The following is a 21,766-nucleotide window of genomic DNA, read 5'->3' as shown; positions in this document are numbered from 1 at the left end:
TCTGCCTGGAGCACTACTGTGATAGCAGAAATCTGGCTGACTCTACAAAACCCAGAGCATCTTGATGGACTGGGGAGGCCTGCCTTGAACAGAGCTGCAAGGTCACAGACATCAGCGTGGAGACTGAGGTACCCAGGTGGGATTGGGCATAAAGCAGAAAACAGGAGACTGAAGAATGAGAATTTAATGTAGCAGGAAGGCAGATGCTTAGGGTGCAGGCTCTGGTGGGGGGACAAAACCCTGTCCCTGGTCTTGGGCCAGCAGACGCAGAAGCAGGGAGTGCAGGGCCCGGCAAACAGGTGTGTACCCCAGACGGCTCAGATGCAGGTAATCATACATGTCATGGTGGCTTATGGTTCCATCTGAGTGCACAAAGCCAGGGTCTGCATCCAGAAAGTGGGCCCGTGGGTGGCCAGCCAATGCCGCTCGTACCAGTTCATTCACCCGTCGGTTTTTCTCACGGAGTGGATTGGGGTGCTGACCCCGAGGAAGCAGGCCCTGAAAAACACCCGGGATTGTGAGGAGGCATTCTAGCACCTTCAGGGGAGCCTGTTCCCTGTGTCTGTTCTCTACCCCTTACTAGGAAGTCCCCAGCTGCAGAACACACTAGGAATGGGAAGATGCGGGTTTGGAAACACAGTTTCCAAACTACGATCTGAGCCCTCATTCAGCAAAAATCTTCCTGAAGTGATGGAGGCTAGATTCACCCTGGGAATGACTGACAACTTTTGGCTATTTAAGTGTCTAGAGCTTTTCAACACCTCCAGAATCTCTAGCAATCCCTTGGGCAAAAAAGGCTAACTGGTCCCTGAACATGTACTTAACCATAGCTGCTCTGATGGGTGTGACAAGCTTCAATGTGAGATTCTGCCTGAAAGCCACTACTCTGTGCCAAGCTGCCCAGAACTGTGCAGCCACCTACCTGAAGGGGTCCCAGACCACTGCAACTCTTCCTTCCCCACCCTCCCATTCTCTCACCAGCACCACGACTCGGGCCTGGGGCTGCCGCTGGTTCACCAGATGCACAATGGCCTTGATGCCGCCAGTCACCTGCTCTGCAGTGTGCCCGTGGTTGTTAGTACCCACCCAGACCACCACAATCTGTGGAAAGAGAGGCATAAAGCAGTGGTGAGGAGCAGGCTACGGGTACTCTAGCTGCCCACTCAAACTCTGCTTACCTTGGGTCGGATGTGTTCCAGCTCCCCATTCTCCAGACGCCACAGCACATGCTGCGTGTTGTCACCACCAATGCCAAAGTTAAGTGCATGCAGAGGGGAAAAGAGCTCCCGCCAGATCTGTGGGCAAGAAGTGACATGGGCATAGAGGCATCATTAGCATGGGCCACCACCCCCTGTCCAGATGAACCAAATGTCATCATGGAAGAACCTTGCTTTACAGAAGCAGTCCGGTTAAATCTCACCTTGTGCCAAGCACAACATGGTCAAACTTCACTTTATGCAAACCCATCTCACTTTTGCAAAACCTCACAGAAGCAAGACTCCAAGACTCCCTTTACGGACACCCATTTTGCTTGACCCATGCATTGAACCAGCAGCGTTCCAGCTGAACCTCACTTTGAGGAAAGCCATAGTTTAACTAACATCCCTTAGTGGAAAGATCACATATTTGAGCCCCCTTAGTGGAGACCTATTACAGTTGACCTTCACTTTGTGGAAACGACTACAGCTTCGTGGAAATCCATTAGGGCTGTGCAGTAGTTCAAGCAAACAAAGAGCCTCATCTTAGGCAATCTTCTTGCAAGGAAGCCTCATCTTAAGTCTCACTACACATAAACCCAGTCTGACAAAGCCAGGACACGCGCTTCTGATGGATGTAGCAAGCTTCAAAGTGAGATTGAAGTAGAATGTAGCACAGTAGAATGAAGCACTTTAAATTGAGATTCTGGGTACCTGGCGCTACCTGAGGATATTTCGGGGATCCCAAACACCGCCTGGCCTGGGCTCTGGTCCAGGTGTGTCAGTGAGGGCACAGGCCAGGGCGGAGCAGGAGGGGGCGGGCCTCACCTCACACTGGTGCATGAGCTGAACCAAGGAGTCCCCGATGAAGACGACTTCGGGTTCCTTATCTTTGCTGTCGGCTACGAACCGATGGTGCTTTGGGAACGTAAAGGGGGGAGTTATAGCGCGCGCGCTGCTGGGCCCGCCCCGCTCGCTTCCTTATGCAGTACCACCACCCTAACTGCCCTCCGTTTCCCAATTATGTAGTGAGAGCGGCGCGAAGCAGCTGTCTTTCCAGAGCCTCCCCTGGCCCTAGCCCCGAACTCCAGAGTATCTCAGGTGGGGTCGCTCACCAGGGACATCCAGCGCCCGTCGCCCTGCACGTCCTGCACCGGCGTGGGCTTGCTCGCTGGGTTCTCCTCTTCGCTCATCTTGGCGCCGCAGCTCCGCAGGACGAGCGAGTGCTGTGGGCCCGAGTGTGTTCCCGGAGGAGGTGGAGACGCCACGCCCACCCCTACGCTCAGGCAACAATGGACGGTCCCAAAGCCTGCACTCCAGCGGAAGGCGACGGCCGAGGCTGGGCGCCACCTCCTCTCCCGGGGCGGAAACCTTCACTTAGGAGGGGTGGTGGAACTAAGAAGCCTTGCTTCCCCCACGATGGCCGTGCAGCGGGCTCGTTCGGCGCTTCCTGACCGGGCCGCACACTCTCGGGCAGTGGTGGCGGCTGGCACACCCGGACACCGGGGGCGTGGGGGGAGACGAGACCATTCAGCACCCGTTGGGGGAGGAGGGAGAAACCACTCTACCGGGGTCATGGGGATAGAGGAACTACCTGAAAGGGCGAGAGTGGGCGGGGAAAACCTAGCGGCCTTACTGGCGGAAAGAAACTATTTGCTGTAGGGCGAAAAATGTGAAGGGACCATCTACTCTGTGTGTGTGTGTGTGTGTGTGTGTGTGTAAAGAAACTATTTGCTGTAGGGCGAAAAATGGGAAGGGACCATCTACTCTGTGTGTGAGTGTGTGTGAGTGTGTGTGTGTGTGTGTAAAGAAACTATTTGCTGTAGGGCAAAAAATGGGAAGGGACCATCTACTCTGTGTGTGTGTGTGTGTGTGTGTGTGTCCCCGAGAGATGTGTCTGTCTCATTCACGTGGGAGGGAGAGGGGAGTGAGTGGACGAGTCCATTCCTGGATCCCTTGAGGGGGTGGCTCATACACACCTGGCTAGGAGGGGACGCTCCCATTTTCCCCTGACATGGGAGAGAAAAAAGGAGGATGGAAAAATGTGAAAATCAGAGGCTCAGAGTGCCAGGACCTTAGCGAGCCTATCAGTTCATAGGCTTCATAGCCCGCCCCTGCTCAAAAACACTGGTTTCAGTCATAATATCTAAACCGTGTGTGTCTTTGCATTACAGACATTACTGATCCTGCAAGGAGGGTAGTAGAAGATGCAGCAAGATAAAGGAAATTAGAGATGCTGCAAGGCCCGAGTCCAGCCTGGCAACCCTCAGCTCATCTTACAGATGTGTGGTCTTTGCTCCCCTCCCTAAATCTATAGCTGACCAACAACTTCATCTGGGTGTGTCTGGGCTCTGAAACCTACATCCACAGCCTAGGTCACCTAAAGTCCCGCCCCCACCTCCTGCCCCAAATTAATCTCAGACCTCAAGTCTTTCCATATCCTGTTCTGGGGAACAGGTGAGGGTCCCACAACCCCCTAACACATCCTGGTCACATTCCTTTCTACAGCTCCACTCCCAGGTAAGACCTTCCTATCTATTCATTCCTTCTAGGTAGATTGACACTGAAATATAGAGATGAATCTTATTTACTGTGTTTATGTTTTGCCTTAATCCCTTTGCCTAGAATAGCGTCTGACTCATAGTACCAAGTACCATCTGTAGCTGTTCTCAGGTACTTGCTGAATGAGTATTCAGTGAATGGGTCACATCCTAGCCTTGTCCAAGCATGTTGGGGGAGGCAGATGCAAAGAGAGCTGAGGGAAGGATCAAGGTTGTGACTAAGGGATATATGGAGAGGAGTTTCTGTTGTGGTTCATTGGTAACAAACCCAACTAGTATCCATGAGGATGAGAGTTCGATCCCTGGCCCCATACAGTGAGGATCCAGCGTTGCCATGAGCTGCAGTGTAGGTCACAGAGACAGCTCAGTTCTGGCATGGCTGTGGCTGTGGTGTAGGCCAGCAGCTACACCTCCGATTGGATCCCTAGCCTGGGAACCTCCATATGCACGAGCGCAGACCTAAAAAGACAAAGAAAGAAAGGTACAATTGACCTCTTTGGGAGGAGGAGGAGAAGGACTTTGAGAGTGAGGAATTTCCTAAGGAGTTCGGCTTTGGAAGATCATGAAGGAGTTCCCGTCATGGTTCACTGGTAAAGAACCCGACTAGTATTGATGAGGATGCTGGCTTGATCCCTGGCCTCGCTCAGTGGGTTAAGGATCTGGCATTGCTGCAAGCTGTGGTGTAGGTCCCAGATGCAGCTTGGATCCTGCGTTGCTGTGGCTGTGGCATAGGCCAGCAGTTGCAGCTCTGATTCTAGCCTGGGAACCTCCATATGTTGTTGTGTGTGGCCCTAAAAAAAAAAAAAAAAAAAAAAAAAAACGTGAAAGTTGGGCAAGCAAATATCATCAGGTAACATAGCTTATTAGAGTATGGGGAATACCCTGGCATAGCTTGACTTAAAAGTCTAAGGGGTCAGGAGTTCCCGTCACGGCACAGTGGTTAATGAATCCGACTAGGAACCATGAGGTTGTGGGTTCGATCCCTGGCCTTGCTCAGTGGGTTAAGGATCTGGCGTTGCCATGAGCTGTGGTACAGGTTGCAGATATTGCTCGGATCCCGCATTGCTGTGGCCCCGATTGGACCCCTAGCCTGGGAAGCTCCATATGCCGTGGGAGCAGCCTGAGAAATGGCAAAAAGACAAAAAAAAAAAAGTCTAAGGGGACAAGTGCAGTGAGAAACAAAGCTTAGAGTCATCCATTCACTAAGCACTGTTTCAGATTAAATGTTGACTCATTTCACACATCAATTGTAAGAAGGAGGTACCAATTCCATTTTACAGATTAGGAAGCTGAAGCTCTGAGTAGTTTATATACTTTTCCAAGGCCATGGAGTTCAAATGTATTATTTGAACGTAGGTAGTCTAGCTCTGGAGCCTAGTTCTAAATGACATTATACTGATTCTCTAGTGATAAAGTGTGTGACCGCGTAGGGAGTCGCTGTGCAAAGAGGCTACAGTGGCCCTTGGCCACTTCCTCTTGGCCTCACCTCATCTCCCGCTCCGGCGAGAAAGTCTGCCAATAGATGTGTAAACCAGTCAGCATTGAGGAAGGGCGGGGCCTGTGGACATCACAGCCAATAGTTGGGTAGGAGGTGCCTGAGGACAAATGAAAGAGGTGTCTGAAAGTGAGACTGGGAGGGGCGGGGCTATAACCTACACTCTGGGCTGGTGGCACGTGCCCCTGGGCCTGGTGCCTCTCGCGAGAAGGGAAGCCAAAGGGCGTGGGAGGGGCACGCGCATGCGTGCGCGCACAAAGCTCTGAGTAAGGCCCGGAAGGGTTTCAGGTGCGTCGAGAGCTGGGAGTCACTGTGGGAAATAAGCCATTTTACCCCACAGGCACATTGAATGGGCAGGGGACAGGCTTCGTTGGGAAAGGAGAGGGTGATGTATCCTTCCCTGCTCCCACCCTGTGCCTCCTTCCCTACCTCACCTGCCCCATCCTGCCTTGTTTCTTACCACGCCCCTCCATGACCAGTCCCTAGTCTTTGAGAGCTACTCTGTTGCCCTTTCTGTCCTCTGAAGTTATTCGCGATCTCTCCGACTTCTATTTTGTTTTCTTCCTTTCTCTGCTATCTCTCTTAACGTTCTGCATTCTCCAGTACCTCTTCTACCCCTGGATTTCTCCTCTGTCCAAAGTCAGTTCCTTTCTGGTTCACCAGATCCCTCCAATATCGTGATCCCTTTCCCATTCCCCATCTTTTAGCTATTTCCTCACATCTCTCTTCTCTCTCTTTCTCTATCCTCTGACAGATATTCCCATTAAGTATGACATTCTTGACCCCATCCTACTCCTGTGATTCTGCCTTTTCCCTGACCTGACCTTACCCCTACCAAGCCTTTTCCAGTTGCTCTCTGTCATCCCTTTCTGTCATCTTGTCTCTCAATAGTACTCCCAACCTCTCTCCAAACCCTCTCCTCTTCTGGCTACTCACTTCTAGGCCTTTGATTTATCTGAATGCTGATGACCACCCTTTTTATCTTTCAGGGCACCATGGACCCCAAGGGGCCAACCCCCAAGCCTTTCCAGCGGCCTGAGAAACCTGGTCGTGTCCGTCGTCGGAAGACCAGGCGGGAACGTAATGAGGCCCTCATGGGCAGTCGGCGGCCATTGACTCATCAGGATCCTTCTCTGGCCAGTCGGGATCCACATGTGGTCCTCCGGAATTCTGTGGCCCCTACTGTTCCCAAGCTTGTGGTCATAACCCAGGGCCGGCTGAGCCGGGAGCATCGGGGTCTCTTCAACCACGAGGTGAAATCTTTGGATGTGGCACGGCTGCTTAGCAGTGGTTCTCTGGAGCCAAGCACTCCTGCACTTCCCACCAGATCTTCCCCAAGCCCAGACAGAGCCCAAGAACGAGCCCTACAGTCAAGGGGCAAGGAGAACCAGGTGATGGGAGGCTCAGGCCCAGGCCCACCCAGTCCCCCACAGATCCCTAGCTTGGGACAGCTGCTGGTGGAGCTTCAGTACCAGTTGATTCTGCCACAGGCCTTTCCCAGGAGGAACCTAGTACAAGAAGCCAGAGATGCTATTGTGAGCACCTTACAGGCTTGTCATGGCTGTGTGCCTGACCTTACCCTGGTGCTCCGGAGCTGCCAGCCACACTTGCCAGGTGAGCCCATCTCCTGCCTCCTGAGTTCCCCTTTCTTTTGTCTGCTCTAGCTCAATTGTCCCCCATGCTTCTTTCCTCTGTGCTAGAGACCCAGCCTGCGGGCCCTGAGAGACAAAAGATGACGTCTTCCTGGATCCACAGCCCTGAGCAGGCCCCAGGAGAGAGGAGGCAGAGGAGGCAACTGGGGACAAAGGAGCTCACCTTCGCCATGCCTCACAACCACACTCCTACTGTGGACCAGGAGAGCCTGGCACGATCGAAAGGTCCTTGGCCACCTCCATCATCCTTGTTGCCTTCACCATCTGGGGTGGCCTGGGGCCCCCCAACAGCTTTTGATCTGCTGAAAAGTATCTGGCTGGTAGCCACACCACCCCCATCCCAGCCCTGGGGGGTTGGCCCACCCCATCCCCTGACTCAGCCACCATCACCCTTGCTGTCCCGAACCTCTGCCCTGGACTGGAGCCCCAGCCCCCCTGCCCCGCTACCCAGCCTCTCCTGGGTTGTGGCCCAGAGCAGCCCAGAGGCCTGGTCCTTTCCACCCATGAGACTGTATTGAGGGGGCTGAGGCTGAGTTGGGGACAGGAATCCCACACTCTGATCACTTCAATAAAGTACCTTCTTTATGGTCCTTTTGATTTTTAGTGAGTGGCTAACCCAGGAGAGCAGCTTTTCTTAGCTCTGACCTCCGGGTGCAAAGTGGAGGGGAAGGTACTATTACTTGTTACCTTCCTAGGGCCCCAGGGGCTAGCAAGCTGGGGAAACTTCCTGGGGCTTCAGTCAGTTCAACACGTCCATCCACTGAGGCCAATTATGTGCCTGAAACTGAACTCTGGTGATGCTGAGGCCCCAGAGTGAGTGAGACTGAGGCTATATTCCCAGAAGACTCCCAGTCCAGTTCATGCCCTAGTGGTTGGTTGCATCTGGGAGGGAGAGAGTGTAGGAGAGGAGGTGGGGGAGCCCAAGGAGGGAGTGATTGATGACTCTGCCCTGCTGACAGAGGTTTTCATGAAGGAATTAACACAAGACTCTAATTTTTTTTTTTTTTTTTTTGCCTTACCTGTGACACACAGAGGTTTCTGGAGCCAGGGATCAAACCCATGCCACAGTTTTGACCCAAGCCACAGCAGTGACAACACTGGATCTTGAACTTTGTGGGCCTCCAGGGAACTCCATGGTCTTTTTTTTTGGTCTTTTGTCTTTTTAGGGCCCCACCCGTGGCATATGGAAGTTTCCAGGCTAGGGGTCTAATTGGCGCTGTAGCCACTGGCCTACACCAGAACCACAGTAACGCCAGATCCAAGCCACGCCTGTGATCTACACCACAGCTCATGGCAACGCTGGATCCTTAACCCACTGAGCAAGGCCAGGGATTGAACCCGCAACTTCATAGTTCCTAGTTGGATTCATTAACCACTGAGCCATGACGGGAATTCCCAATGTTTTTTGAGTCTGATAGAAACTTGCTGGTAGAGGAGGAAAAGAATAGTTCAGGCAATACTAGAAATGCTCTTCTACGGAACAGCATGTGCAAGGCCTGGCGGAGAACAGATAGGGGATGTGGCCCTTTTATTCACCCTGCATCTCTAGGCCATGCTGGGACCTAGAGTTAGTCACATCTGGGCCCGGCCTTTGAGAGCCTTTCTGGTCTGGTGGGCACAGGAATAGTGTGTGTACAGAATCAGGGCAGAAATGACAGATGAGGCTTGGATATGGTCCACAGATTTCTTTTTCCTTTGGTCAAAATATATATGTGTGTGTGTGTGTGTGTGTGTATATGTATATATACACATACATACATATACATACTTTGTCTTTTTGTCTTTAGGGCCACACCTGTGGCATATGGAGGTTCCTAGGCTAGGGGTCCAATTAGAGCTACAGCTGCCGGCCTATACCACAGCCACAGCAACGCCAGATCCAAGCCGTGTCTGTGACCTACACCACAGCTCACAGCAATGCTGGATCCTTAACCCACTGAGTGAGGCCCGGGATTGAACCTGCAACCTCATGGTTCCTAGTCGGATTCATTTCCAATGCACCACAACGGGAACACCTGGTCAAAATATATTTTAAACTTTTGAATCAATTGCTTACTGTTACAAATCAGGCGGTTTGCTTGGAAAGAAAAAATTCTGGCTTCTCTCTCAAAAAAAAAAAAGGAAAGAAAAAGAAAAAAGAGGAGTTCCCGTTGTAGCACAGCAGAAACGAATCCGACTAGGAACCATGAGGTTGTGGGTTCGATCCCTGGCCTCGCTCAGTGGGTTAAGGATCTGGCGTTGCTGTGGCTCTGGTATAGGCTGTCAGCAACAGCTCGGATTAGACCCCTAGTCTGGGAACGTACATATGCCACGGGTGCAGCCCTAGAAAGGACAAAAGATTAAAAAAAAGAAAAAGAAAAAAGACAAGGACTTTCCAGTAGACCTACTATCTGTCCTGGCAACAACTGGCTTAAGCCAAGTAACAGAGGCCCCCTTTTTCATGGTGCCCACACTCTCCATTGAAAGTGTTTCATGTGCATGTTTCCTGCTTGATCTCTATGCTTAGAAAATTTTTAAAAATGGTATTTCGAGGAGCAGCAGGTTTTCTATAGTGGAAGAGGAGGTTGAAGCTAAAAATTTGTTGCAATCTGATTAGGAAAATGAAGCTGAGGGGCTTGGACTGTACCTGTCAAGCTTTTCCAGGCCCCCCCCCAGCCTCCAGGAACCATAAGGTCAGTACCAAGGCATAGAGGACTGGACTGGGAGGTCATAGGGCTCTGACTTGGCTGAGGTCTTAGGGAGAAAGTGGCAATACTGGGGTCTGAACCCAAACAATTGATCTCAGAGTCTGCTTGAGGGTTTCTCACAACACCACCTCCTCTGCCTCACAGCAACTGATTTCACACCTTGGTAAGTAGTGACAGGACAGTGTCAGGCAACAGGGTGTAGCAGTTGTGGCTGAGGACTCTGCCACCTCTGAGTTGTTGAACAAGAGATTTGCCCACTCTACTTCTGTGTCTCTGTAGGCACTTCACAAGAGTACATGGATCTGGAATGAACACAGCTGGAGATGGCTGTCATGGGGCAGGGATGGGCAAAGAGCAGTTTGGGGACTAAACTGAAGGGAGGTCAGGACAGAGCTGGAGTTGTAGGCCATCCCGAGATGGCTGTCTGGAGGAGGAGGCTTGGGGTGGTGGAATGTGAGTTCATTTTAGGACACGGGGAGCCAGAGGTATCGAGGAGACTCCCAGTGAGGAGAACTGGGGCTGCGAAGGGCTGGAGAGGAGGGAAAGGGGCGTCTCCTTACATGGGAATTGGGAAGGTGCCAGCCCTAGCCATCCGGGAGGAGGGGGCAGAGACCGCAGCGTCCGGCGGCCCCTTTAATCGAGGGCGCGCGCCAGCCGGCCCGCGCGCTCTCGCCGCCGTCGCCAGGCTGGAGCGGGAGCCGGAGCGGAGCCAGGGCCGGGGCCAGAGCGGGTGGAATGGAGCCCCCGCGCGCGCCCGCTCTGCGCCGCCTGCTGCCGTCGCTGCTGCTCCTGCTGCTGCCGCTGCCCCCCCGCGCCCGGGCCAAGTACGTGCGGGGCAACCTCAGCTCCAAGGAGGTAAGCGCGCCGGGCCCTCCCCAGCCACCCCCCGAGCCCCCGGGGGACGGGAGGGAGGGAAGGGGGGAGGTGCCTTGCCGCCCCTCCCGGGCGGTCTCTGGAACCTGCGGCGGTGGGGAGGTGGGGTCAGGGGCTCTGCGGGTCTGCGTCTGAGGCTGAGGGGAGCTATGGGGTGGCGAGGGGACTCAAGGATTGTAGGAGGGACATTGAGGTCAGAGCTGGGCGAGGAGGGGGGCCGGGTTGGGAGAGTTGGAGTTTGGGGTGGGGGTGGGGGAATGCCGAGGTGGTGCTGAAGGGACAGCACTTTTCACTCCGCAGAGAGCCTTCACAGTCCTGTTCCGGACCAGGAGAGGGCCGTTTAGAACACTCCCCAATACCTGATCGTGGGGTGTGTGTGTGTGTGTGTGTGTGTGTGTGTGTGTGTGTGTGTGTGTACGTGTGTGTGCACAATTCGGGGGGTGCCAGTGGGATGGTGTCTGGGACAGAAAGTCGCCAGGATGGGGATCTGGCTGTTCAGGGTCTTTCTCAGGTGTCTGGGAAATGGGAGGAGTGTTTGAACAGAGGGAAATAAACTCGGGCGGGGGACATCTGTGAGGCAGGGAACCAAGGCGAAATGATTATAGAAGAATTTTGGAGGCAACTTGGTGCCCTTAGGCTTGGGAAGCCAGGTGGTCCAGGGGAAGGAAGGAAAGTTGGGGGTCTGTGGAGTGGAGGAGAGTTCTTAAAGGACTCCGAAGAGGCTCTGAGTGGGCCCCTTTTCCAGGACTGGGTGTTCCTGACGAGATTTTGCTTCCTCTCGGATTACGGCCGACTGGACTTCCGTTTCCGATACCCTGAGGTGAGCCTTCCCCAAACCTTAGCCATGCTGAAGCTGGATACTCCCTTGGCCTCCCAAGGCAGGGGCCATCCAGCTCCCTGCGCTCCCCCAACCCCCACATCTCTGGGTCTGCAGGCCAAGTGCTGTCAGAACATCCTCCTCTATTTCGATGACCCATCGCAGTGGCCGGCCGTGTACAAGGCAGGGGATAAGGTGAAGTCTGTGAGGAGGGGGTGGGGGTGGGGGTGGGGGAATAAGGTTGAAGCTGGCCAAGGAGTAACCACGTCCCTGCCTCCCCCAGGACTGCCTGGCCAAGGAGTCAGTGATCAGGCCAGAGAACAACCAGGTCATCAACCTCACCACCCAGTATGCCTGGTCAGGCTGTCAGGTATGGGCCCAGCCAGTGGACAGGTGCTGAAGGTCCAGCCAGGCAGAAATGCAGGCAGGCTTCAGCCTTCTTGCTTCTCCCCAGGTGGTGTCAGAGGAGGGAACTCGCTACCTGAGCTGCTCTAGTGGCCGAAGCTTCCGCTCAGTGCGTGAAAGGTGGTGGTACATCGCCCTCAGCAAGTGTGGGGTAAGGGTCTGGACCGGCCACCAGGGCCTTCTCCTCCTTGCCTTCCTGCCGATCCCCTCCTTGCCCAGGGCCCCCCTTAGGCCTCCACACCCCCCACAGGGAGATGGACTGCAGCTGGAGTATGAGATGGTCCTCACCAACGGCAAGTCCTTCTGGACACGGCATTTTTCTGCCGATGAGTTTGGTGAGTGTGTGGGGACCCCGGATCTTTGTGGGAGCCCAGAGCAGGGGAACCTGTTGAGGGGCACCCAGCTTGACTGAACAGTTTCCTCCTCCTACCACATTGGCAGGGATCCTGGAGACAGACGTGACTTTCCTCCTCATCTTCATCCTCATCTTCTTCCTCTCCTGCTACTTTGGATGTGAGTCCAGCACATGGTGGGGGTGGGCTGGGGGAGGTAGGAAACATGGGGGAGGGGGAACAGGATTGGAGAGATGGCTACTCTCTCTGTGAACAGCCTTCCCCTTTCCTCCTTCTAGATTTGCTGAAAGGTCGTCAATTGCTCCACACAACTTATAAAATGTTCATGGCTGCAGCAGGAGTGGAGGGTGAGGTGTAGAGGATCCTACCTTCTGAGTTCTGTGAGAGGAGGGATTTAGGGCTCAAATACCTGGGCATAAGAAAGGAGAGGCTGGGCGGTGGACTCCTGGGTCTGAGGGAGGTGGGGCGGGGGGGCTGGACTCCAGAGTCTCCTAGCAGGTCAGTGGGAATAAATGGTCTAGAGTCCTGATGGGGATGAAGGAAGGTTCTGGTCATCTGGATCACAGTGCTGGGGAACAGTGATGCCCTAAGCCTGGTTTCTGTCCTTTCCTCTCTCTGCCCATCCTCCCCTCAGTCCTGAGCCTCCTGTTTTTCTGCATCTACTGGGGCCAGTATGCCACTGATGGCATTGGCAACGAGAGTCTGAAGATTGTGGGTGAGAATGAAGTGGGTCGGGAGGGTGCTGGGGCTCTTCTCCAAGCTGAGCCCTGTTCTGAGCTGCCCTCTTCTCCCTTCTACCAGCCAAGCTGCTCTTCTCCTCCAGCTTCCTCATCTTCCTGCTGATGCTCATCCTTCTGGGGAAGGGATTCACAGTGACCCGGTGCCCAGGCTGGGGCGGGAGGGAGCAATGGGGGCGTGTGTGTGTGGCTGGGCTAGGGAGCAGGGTGAAGGTTGGGTTGGGGGGTAGCTGCCCCCTCCTCTCTGACAGCCCCACTCCTGCTGTCCCCCCTCATGGCCTGCCGCCAGGGGCCGCATCAGCCACTCGGGCTCAGTGAAGTTGTCTGTCTACATGACCCTGTACACTCTCACCCATGTGGTGCTGCTCATCTACGAGGCTGAGGTGAGCCCCGCCGGCCACTGCTCAGGCTCTGCCCCATCCGCCCCACCCCTCAAAGCTTTTGGTGGCCTTTTCTACCTGTCTGCTAGCCCTTCCCCGCATGGCTCTCTTCCAGGCTCTCTCTCTCCAACTCCGTGGCTTTCTGCCTTCCCATCTCCCTAAGTGCATTCCTCCCCTCTTCACCATCTCCAAGTAGCTTTCTTCCTCCTCCATCTCTCACTGTCTGTCACATTCATGCTCAATGTCATGACTAAATTCAGGAGTCACAAAGGCTGGGATTCCACTCTGGCCCTCCCACTTCCCAGCTGCCTAACCTTGACTGATGGCCCCTCACTCTGGGTCTATTTCCTCTTCTGTAAAATTAGGAGGGTCTCACCTACCCCAGGGAATTTCTCTAAGGCTTTATATCACCTTGGCTTTGGCTAAAACCTCCCTGCTTAGCCTCAGTTTCCCCTTCTGTGAAGTGGGTGATAATAAGACCTGCTTCAGGAGTTCCCGTTGTGGCGCAGCAGAAACGAATCCGAGGTTGCGGGTTTGATCACAGGCCTCGCTCAGTGGGTTAGGGATATGGCTTTGCCATGAGCTGTAGTGTGGGTCGCAGACGCAGTTTGGATCTGGCATTGCTGTGGCTGTGGCGTAGGCAGTGGCTGTAGCTCTAATTGGACCCCTAGCCTGAGAACTTCCATATGCTGCAAATGAGGCCCCCAAAAAACAAAAGACAAAAAAAAAAAAAAAAAGACTTGCTTCATTAACTTGATGCAAATGGAAAAGCTTACACATGGTGGTATTTAGCCCTATGGTAGTGGATATTTTCTCTTTCTATCTTTTTCACCCTCTCTCCACCTCTCTGTGCTTTCATCTCCATCTCTTATTCTCTTGCTGTTTCTGTCCTGACCAAGTACCTCTGTCCTGCTGGGTACCCAGGGTGGGTCCTGGGGTCTTTGCATGGAGGGCCGGAGGCCGTGGTTATGATAAACCCTCTCCCTTGGGTCCAGTTCTTTGACCCAGGCCAGGTACTGTACACATATGAGTCGCCAGCAGGATACGGGCTCATCGGGCTGCAGGTGGCGGCTTATGTGTGGTTCTGCTACGCCGTGCTGGTCTCCTTGCGCCACTTCCCAGAGAAGCAGCCCTTTTACGTACCCTTCTTTGCTGCCTACACCCTCTGGTGAGACGTGCTGGGCCCCGAACCTGTCCTTGCCTTCCCCAGCTCCTCAGAAATGGCTGTCCCCCAGCTCAGTCCCTCCCCAGGGAGGCAGATGGGCTTTCAAGTTAGGTAGCTGTCACCAGAGCCTGCAACTTCCTGGAAAAAAATTACTTTCCCAAAGTGAAAAAAAAAAAAAAAAAAAGAGTGTCTCAGGTGGCTTACCCATAAAGAAAGATTGTCAAGGGTATCTTCAAACCCCACAGAGGTTTATCTCGAGCATGCACAGTGCCACATATGAGGGCTTCGAGTCTGGCACATAGCAAGTGTCCAATTAAAGCTAGTTGTAATTTTTTTCATTCAACGTAACATAGCAGTGAAGTAGGTAGAACCTAGGCCAGATTGCTTGGGTTTAGATCCCATTTCTAAACCTTACACAAGTCAATTAAATTCTCTCTGCCTCAGTTTTCTCACCTGTTTAATGGGGATGGAAGTTGCACCTGTGTCATAGAGTCACTATGAGATTTAGATAAGTGTTTATATGTGAAATGGCTTAGAAACAGGTCTGGCAAGCAGTTAAGCCCTTAATTGTTATTATCATATGTTAATTCATTCATCAAACATCTGTTGATTTCCTGTCAGGTGCCAGGATTTCCCGTAGGGTAGAACCTAGTTGAGTTCAACCTATTTCTTGCCCCCTCCAAATTTCCCAGGCCAGTGGGATTCCTGTCTCCTTTTAACCTCCAGCTTCTGAAGGTCATACCTAGCTTCCCTCCAGTTTGGGATCCATTTGGTGTCTGTGTGTGTGCACAGGAAGGGATTTGGGGCCATAGGGTGGGGAGGAAGGCAGGGACAGTGTCTCTAACAACCTAATACTTCCTCTTCAGGTTCTTTGCAGTTCCAGTCATGGCCCTGATTGCCAACTTTGGGATCCCAAAGTGGGCCCGGGAGAAGATCGTCAATGGCATTCAGCTGGGGATCCATTTGTATGCCCATGGCGTGTTCCTGGTGAGGCTGGGCATCCAGGTGGGGGTGGAAAACACATGAGGATCCCCACCCCTGAGCTGCCTAAACCTTCTATCCTGAGCTCTTGGTCCATTTCCTTCAGTTCATCCCTTTAGTCATTCAACAGACACTTACTGAGAGCCTGCTGGGTTCCCGCAAGCTATTCCACCATATGCCCCAGCGTTGACTCTCTTCTATTTCTCTCTCCCACTTTTGTGTCCTGGCCTCTTCCCCAACCCCACCCTCTTTCTTCACCACTCCTATTCCTGACCCCGAGTCCCCAGGCTCTTACTTTTCCCTCTGGTATTCCCACTGCCTTCCCTAAGCCCCTTGGTTTCTATTCCTCTGCTCCCCTGCCCCATGTTCTCCTATCTCTGCTGCTCCATCACAGGAAGAAGAAGCTGGGGTGGGTCAGGCTGGGGCTCTAGGGGCCCAGATCTGAATCGCAGCAGGGAGTACCCTTCTTTGCCCTGATTTACATTCTGTCTGGCCTTCTGGGTGACAGTTCTGTTCATTCATTGATCCATCTATCCATCCAGCCATTAGCCATTCAGTGGGTACCTGTCTCAAACCAGCCTTTATGTCATGCTGGGAACACCCATATGCATTTATTTCTGTCCTCTTGTTTAATTGGCAGAGCAACCCCAGGGCAGGATGGATAACAGTCATTGAAACCATTATACAGAGAAGGGAAACTAAGGCCCAGAAAGGGGGTGACCTGACAGGGTTCCATGGCCTTTGGTGGCAAGGAGGGTGGGGGGTATGTGGGAACTTTGAACTCAGTCTTCTAATGGACCAAAGACCTGGCATAAGAGGGAGTCAGACAGGGAAACAGGCTTTGCTGAGGGCCCCAGCTCCTGACTCTTGAAAGGTCTACCACGTACTCTTTGTACAGATATACTCAGCCACTGGGGGATGGGGCCAGGTCTCCCATGTTCTCCTCTAGAACCTGACTTAGATACAGACTCACCTTCCTGGGACAGTCCCTCTTGAGGCTCTGCAGGAAGTCAGAAAGGGATAGAGAGAGGAGAAATGCTGAGAACCCACCACGTGCCAGGTTTTGCACCAGCGGTTTTCATTTCCGCCCTCTTTTCATCTTTCCAGGGTGGCACTGCAACCCCTTTTCTGCAGTGAGGCTCAGGGAGTTTAATCAACGTGCCCCAGATCCCATACTCAGTGAGCTGTGGGGCTGGGGGGTGGGGTGCAGGCTCAGAACACCAGTGCAGTGCCCTTTCTGCTATACTTCACCTTCAGCCGGTTTCCATCCTAAAAATGCTCACGTTAGCACAGCTCCACCTCTGGGATTCCACCACTCTTTGGTTTTAGCTCCTTGTTCACTTATTCAGCAATAACCTTAGAGGGGCCGTGCTGGGCTCCTGTGTGCAGTGCTAGGATCACATCCAGTCCCTGCCCTGTTGCCCGCCAGACTAATTGGGGAGACGTCTCCACATTCAACCAGTATTTTATTAAGAGCTTATATATGCCAGGCACTGTTCTAGAAGGTACTGGGGGTTCAGCAGGGAACAGAAGAGTCAAGTTCCATGCCCTCATGGAACTAACATTCTAGAGTCTGTCAGTTGCTGTCCAATTGAACGCTTTGTGTGTATGAAAATATTCTACAATCTGTGCTGTCTCATACAATAGTTACTAACCACACGTGGCTCTTAAGCACTTAATTGTAGTTAGTGTGACTGAGAAATCAAATTTTTAGTTTATTTTTGATTATTTTAAATTTAAATAGCCACATATAATAGTAGCTATCATATTGGACAGCGTAGATTGCTGATGCTTAACCAGTCAGGGATATCTCAGGGCTCTGATGGAGGAAGCACCCACAGAGTAATGAGCTGTGATGGACCAGGCAGGTTAGAACCCAGGGCACTGTGAGAGCCCAGAGGAGGGGCCTAATCCAGCTGACGGGCAGGGACGCGGGGTATGGTGTACATCAAGTGAAGGGGAATCCTTAGGGCCCCATGTTTAGGGAGGCAGCACTAGGCCTGGATAGCCCTTCTCCAAACTCCGCCTGCCCTTGGCCCCAGATCATGACACGCCCTTCGGCGGCCAACAAGAACTTCCCGTACCACGTGCGCACGTCGCAGATCGCCTCAGCCGGAGCCCCGGGCCCGGGAGGGAGCCAATCAGCAGACAAGGCCTTCCCGCAGCACGTCTATGGGAACGTGACGTTCATCAGCGACTCGGTGCCCAACTTCACGGAGCTCTTCTCCATCCCCCCGCCCGCCTCCTCTGTAAGCCCCGCGCCCCCGGCGCCCGAGGAGCTGCTGGCGCCGCCCCTGGAGTACCTGACCCCGCTCCCGGCCCCTCCACCACCCTCCATACCCCGGCGCCTGAGCCCACCCCCTGCTTTTCGCACCCCCCGCGCCCCAACGCCGCGCCGCGACCGTTCCCCGGCGCCTGCGCCCACCCTGCCGGACTGGGTCCTGGCGCTGTTGCGCACGCCCCCTCAGACGCCCCGCGCGGTGCCCCCGCCGCCGGCCTTCCGCGGTTCTCCCTACCCTCCCCGGCCGCCGCCGGAGTTCGCCCACCGCACCCCGACGCCGCCCCTTGAGTACCTGGCCCCCCTGCCCAGGCGCCCCTGACTAACACCTGTGCTCACACCTTGGGGGGGGGGTCATCCAGAGGGAGGGGGGCGGGCCTTCGGGGCCGCATCTGCCCCCCGTGGGTCCTGGACGGCCTCTGACCCTGACCCCCCTCCCAGGCCGGGAAGCAGGTGGAGGAGACAGCGGTGGCGGCGGCGGCCCCGAGGGGCCGCGTGGTGACAATGGCCGAGCCGGGCGCGGCCTCCCCGCCCCCTCCCTCTCGGTTCCCCAAGGCGGTCGACCCGATCTGGGATGGCCCGACGCCGCCCTACCAGCCGCTCGTGCCTCAGACAGCGGCGCCGCACACTGGCTTCACCGAATACTTCAGCATGCACACGGCCGGGGGCAATGCACCCCCGGTCTGAGCACCCCTGCCCTCCCCTGCCCAATGGGCCGCGCGCCGGGCCCAGGCCGGGCTCCAGATCCCCACTCTATCCCGGCCCCAGGGCTCTGCCATCCAGGCCATCCCAAACCTCCCCACCCAACGCGCCCATGTGCGTAATATCCTCCCACCCCTTCCCCGACTCTTGTGCCAAACGGTCCCGCGGGAGCCGCTCTCCCCGTCCCCTCCCTTAGCCCCTGCCCCGAGCGGCACCGGATTCTGGGCTCCCGCTGTTCCGTGACCTCCGGCCCCCGGGCCCCCTACGAGACCTCTGACCCTGCTGGACCCCAGAACGATCCAGGGACCCTGCCTGTGATTCTCCAGGACTCCACGACCCCAAGCCACTGCTCCCAGGACGGATATTGTGAAGCTAGTCTCCATCTCTGTGACCTTGGACCCCTACTCTTTCCACCCTATCTCCATCCCAGAGGCCCTCCCTCAGGTCCCTGGCAGAAAGACTTTTTCCCCTTCTTGCCAAAATAAAGAAGATTCTTTGTTTTTATCTATATGATGGCCTCTTTTACATTTTGATAGTGCTCAGAGACAGGGCTGAGCAAGAACTGTTTCAGGCTCAGGACCTCAGTGTGCCCATCTGAGAAATGGTATTTTAGGATGGGCTTGCATAACATGACCTTTTGTTGCCCTAGAATCTGGGAGCACTGAAGATATGAATCATCAACTAGCAGAGTCCTCTCTCTTACGTTTGGCTTATTTTTACCTTTTCTTCCCGAGTCAGAGGTAGATGCGCCCCCCAGTGGCGGATGCTTCACTCAGCTACCTGCGACAAGAGTTCGGGTTACGATTTCAGCACTGCGCATGTATAAGTCTCACTTTCCGTCGGCCAAGTAGGTCATTGCTGCGCATGCGTCTAGGAACAAATGGGCGGGGAAGTTTCCGGAAGTCTCCCTTTGTGGAGGGGTGGGGTTGGGGGCACCGCAGTCCTCCCAGGGCCGCTCTGACCTGCTTCTCGGCGACTTCTCGCCTCCTCTTCGTTCTCTCTCCCACAGCGGCCTCTCGGGCCCCGCCCCCTCGCCCTCTTAGCGGGTCTTCCCGCGGCCGCTCTGGCCCGAGCGTCCCCTCGTCTCTCTGACCTGACTCATCCGGCTTCGAAGGGAGGCGCGGGTGGGTGAGCAAGGGAGTTTGTCTATGGGGTCCAGGCCTGAGCCCCTGAAGACCGGCTCGGCTCCGGGCACCCGCTCGCGCCCCGTCCCTGGCTGGAGGGGTCTTTTCTGGACCATTTGGGCCAGGCCTGGCCCGGCCTGCACACTTTACGTAGGCCTCTGCCAGGCTGTAGAGCCCATCGCCCCCTGGGGACCCACCGGGCTCTAAGGTCCGTTTCGGCTTGCAGCGGCCCGCGACTGTAACTGCAGGACACCATTTATGGGGTTAGCCAGTCTATGGGGGCCCGTGTCTATAAGGGACTCCCAAGGTCCCTAGGGGTCTGCCAGGTCTATTACGACCTCACTGACAGGGTTTTCCATGGGTCTATAGGGCCCAGCCCTCGGCATTCAGAGCCGGTCAGCAGCGGCGGTTCCCTTCGCGGGGACAGCGACTTCTGGACCTCCCTGGTCTACAAGGCAATGTACCATCTATAGAGGTCGCATTTTCAGGGCCTCAAGCCGGGTGGAGGGCCCTCTCCAGGTCTTCACCACGCATCCCGTCTGTAAGGGTCAGTGCTGGAGGGAGGAGGCGATGGCCCTGGGCCGGGCTCTGGCGGCTGCGCTGGCTCTATCTTTGGCCGCGCTGGGGCCACTGTTCCTTGGGGCCCAGGCAGGGGACTGCAAGGGGCAGCGGCAAGTGCTGCGGGAGGCTCCAGGCTTCGTGACAGATGGTGCGGGCAACTACAGCGTCAATGGCAATTGCGAGTGGCTCATCGAGGGTGAGTGGGGCCGAGTGGGTCACACACTCACTCATGCGCTAATTCGTTCATTTGTGCACTCGTTCATCCACTCCCCACGTTCCCAGAGCCCGGGTCTGGTCCAGCCCCTTTGCTCTGAAATGCAGCCAACCTGGGCCCTGCCCTGGAAGGCCTTGAAGTCTGGTGGGGGAGTTGCACTCAGATCCAGATGCCCAAGTCAGGAGCATCAGTGAGGGGTATTGTGAGTAACTAACTGTTAGAAACTCAGGCTCTGAGCCCAACCACCTGGCTTCATTGGAATTTGGGTTCTGCTTCTTAGTAGCTTTTTGAATTTGGGCAAACAGCTTTTTTTGTCTAAGGTTCGGCTTTCCCTCCCTGCAAGTGGGGCCAGTAATAGTACTCACCTCATAGGGCTGTTGGAATTAAAAAAGAACGGGTATTTACCGTGCCTGGCACAAACAGTAAATGCTCAATAAATAGTCTTAAGATTATGAATGTGGTTCTTTTTAAAGTACTTACAAGCATTTTTTTTTCCCAGTCATTCATGTGCCAGACATTGTCTTTGCCACTGGGATATAGCAAGAGACACAGCCCCAGCAATCCCTGATGACTTGGGGCTTGGAATCCAGTGGGAGAGACAAACACGCTAATAAACAGTGGCATGGAGGTCCCGTAGTGGTCAGCAGTTAACGACTGAGCATCCATGAGGACGCTGGTTCCATCCCTGGCCTTGCTCAGTGGGTTAAAGATCCAGCGTTACTGTGAGCTGTGGTGTAAATTGCAGACGTGGCTTGGATGGTGCAGTGCTGTGGCTCTGGCATAGGCTGGTGGCTATAGCTCCGATTCAATCCCTAGCCTGAGGTTGAACAAAACAATGGCAGCCTGGAGTGGTTGGGGCTGTGATGGAGGAAACCCACAGTCTTGGGGGAGCCCAGAGAAGGTGTCTGACCTGTGGGGTGGGCGAGAGCAGAGAAGGCTTCTTGGAGTTGATGGGGAGCTGAGACCTAAGGGATCAGCCAGGAGGAGGAGAGATGTGCTCCAGGAAGAGGAAACAGCCTGTGCTAAGGCCCCATCCCTAACCTCGGGTTCCCAGTCCAGTGGGGGAAACAAGCACACCCCAGGGACTGGGTGGGAAGCCCAGAGATGACGTCAGACTTACTCTGGGCTATAGCTGAGGCCAGAGGCATGTGTAGGAGAGAGCAAAAGGGCATTTCAGGTGAGAGTAGCCCGTGCAAAGGCCTGGAAGCTGGAGGATATGCTGCTTTTGAGGAACTCAAAATCTATGCTAGAATACAGAATCCAATGAGGCAGAGACTGGAGGGTTAGGAGGAACCAGACGGTGTAGGACCTGGTGATTTTTGAGCTGTGTCCTGAGGGCAATAAGGAGGCAAAAGAGAAATCCAAGACAGTGGCTGGAGAAGTCCAGGAGGGCTTCCCTTGGCAGCAGATGAGGAGCTGGCCTCCGAGAGATGTGGGAGTCCCCAGGAGGTCCTGGGTAAAGGCCAGAGGTGTGATGGCCCCGGATTGTGGGGCACCTCCCTTTGCAGGATGCGGAGCTTGGACTTTATCAGGGGGCACTGGGGCTCTATGGAAGGTTTTGAGCAGGGGAAGGATGTGCTCTAAT

The 21,766-nt window shown here is 54.6% G+C and overlaps 4 protein-coding genes across 14 annotated transcripts in view; 3 read left to right on the top strand and 1 right to left on the bottom strand.

Annotated features, from left to right (window-relative positions):
* Nucleotides 1-166: 166 nt before the first annotated feature.
* Nucleotides 167-2,677, bottom strand: PAFAH1B3 (platelet activating factor acetylhydrolase 1b catalytic subunit 3). 2 transcript variants are annotated; one of them, XM_003127172.5, is made up of 5 exons: nt 2,312-2,677; nt 2,025-2,114; nt 1,179-1,295; nt 979-1,101; nt 167-498 (listed from the first exon to the last, which is right to left on the bottom strand). In XM_003127172.5, exons 1-5 carry the CDS (start codon nt 2,387-2,389, stop codon nt 208-210), a joined length of 699 nt encoding a protein of 232 aa, XP_003127220.1. In that variant the 5' UTR covers nt 2,390-2,677; the 3' UTR covers nt 167-207. The 2 variants fall into 2 exon arrangements, with proteins under 2 accessions (XP_003127220.1, XP_005655941.1); XM_005655884.4 differs by lacking the exon at nt 2,025-2,114.
* Nucleotides 2,572-7,494, top strand: PRR19 (proline rich 19). 5 transcript variants are annotated; one of them, XM_084961097.1, is made up of 4 exons: nt 2,572-3,716; nt 6,242-6,643; nt 6,743-6,866; nt 6,953-7,494. In XM_084961097.1, the coding sequence occupies exons 2-4, from the start codon at nt 6,248-6,250 to the stop codon at nt 7,420-7,422; spliced, it is 990 nt and encodes a 329-aa protein (XP_084817223.1). In that variant the 5' UTR covers nt 2,572-3,716; nt 6,242-6,247; the 3' UTR covers nt 7,423-7,494. The 5 variants fall into 5 exon arrangements, with proteins under 5 accessions (XP_084817223.1, XP_013844082.1, XP_013844081.1 ...); XM_013988628.3 differs by having other exon boundaries at nt 2,572-5,637; XM_013988627.3 differs by having other exon boundaries at nt 6,242-6,866.
* Nucleotides 7,495-10,286: 2,792 nt separating this feature from the next.
* Nucleotides 10,287-18,790, top strand: TMEM145 (transmembrane protein 145). 5 transcript variants are annotated; one of them, XR_014806268.1, is made up of 16 exons: nt 10,287-10,446; nt 11,210-11,284; nt 11,399-11,476; nt 11,565-11,651; nt 11,736-11,837; nt 11,937-12,021; nt 12,128-12,199; nt 12,318-12,386; nt 12,674-12,754; nt 12,841-12,919; nt 13,066-13,159; nt 14,152-14,324; nt 15,188-15,308; nt 16,410-16,481; nt 17,345-17,551; nt 18,022-18,790. XR_014806268.1 is itself a non-coding variant. In XM_084961057.1 (15 exons), the coding sequence occupies exons 1-15, from the start codon at nt 10,327-10,329 to the stop codon at nt 18,557-18,559; spliced, it is 1,524 nt and encodes a 507-aa protein (XP_084817183.1). In that variant the 5' UTR covers nt 10,287-10,326; the 3' UTR covers nt 18,560-18,790. The 5 variants fall into 5 exon arrangements, 3 of the variants coding, with proteins under 3 accessions (XP_084817183.1, XP_020950086.1, XP_005655933.1); XR_014806267.1 differs by having other exon boundaries at nt 16,410-17,551; XM_084961057.1 differs by lacking the exon at nt 16,410-16,481 and having other exon boundaries at nt 18,479-18,790.
* A 991-nt stretch (nt 18,791-19,781) lies between these two features.
* MEGF8 (multiple EGF like domains 8) overlaps nt 19,782-21,766 on the top strand; it is a 41,170-nt gene continuing 39,185 nt past the window's right edge. Inside the window, exon 1 of one of the 2 annotated variants that reach the window (XM_005655874.4) lies at nt 19,782-20,163. In XM_005655874.4, the coding sequence (XP_005655931.1) occupies nt 19,977-20,163 (187 nt within the window). In that variant the 5' untranslated portion in view covers nt 19,782-19,976. The remainder of the gene's footprint in view (nt 20,164-21,766) is intronic. The other variant, XM_084960888.1, reaches the window with a different exon arrangement.

Source organism: Sus scrofa, chromosome 6 (genome assembly GCF_054392235.1).
Source record: "Sus scrofa isolate SSC_HxYL_T2T_F1_AM1 chromosome 6, Sscrofa_HxYL_maternal_Yorkshire_Landrace_v2.0, whole genome shotgun sequence".
Lineage (NCBI taxonomy): Eukaryota > Metazoa > Chordata > Mammalia > Artiodactyla > Suidae > Sus > Sus scrofa.
The sequence above is the reverse complement of the archived record's forward strand: the minus strand, read 5'-3'. Positions and strand labels throughout refer to the sequence as shown.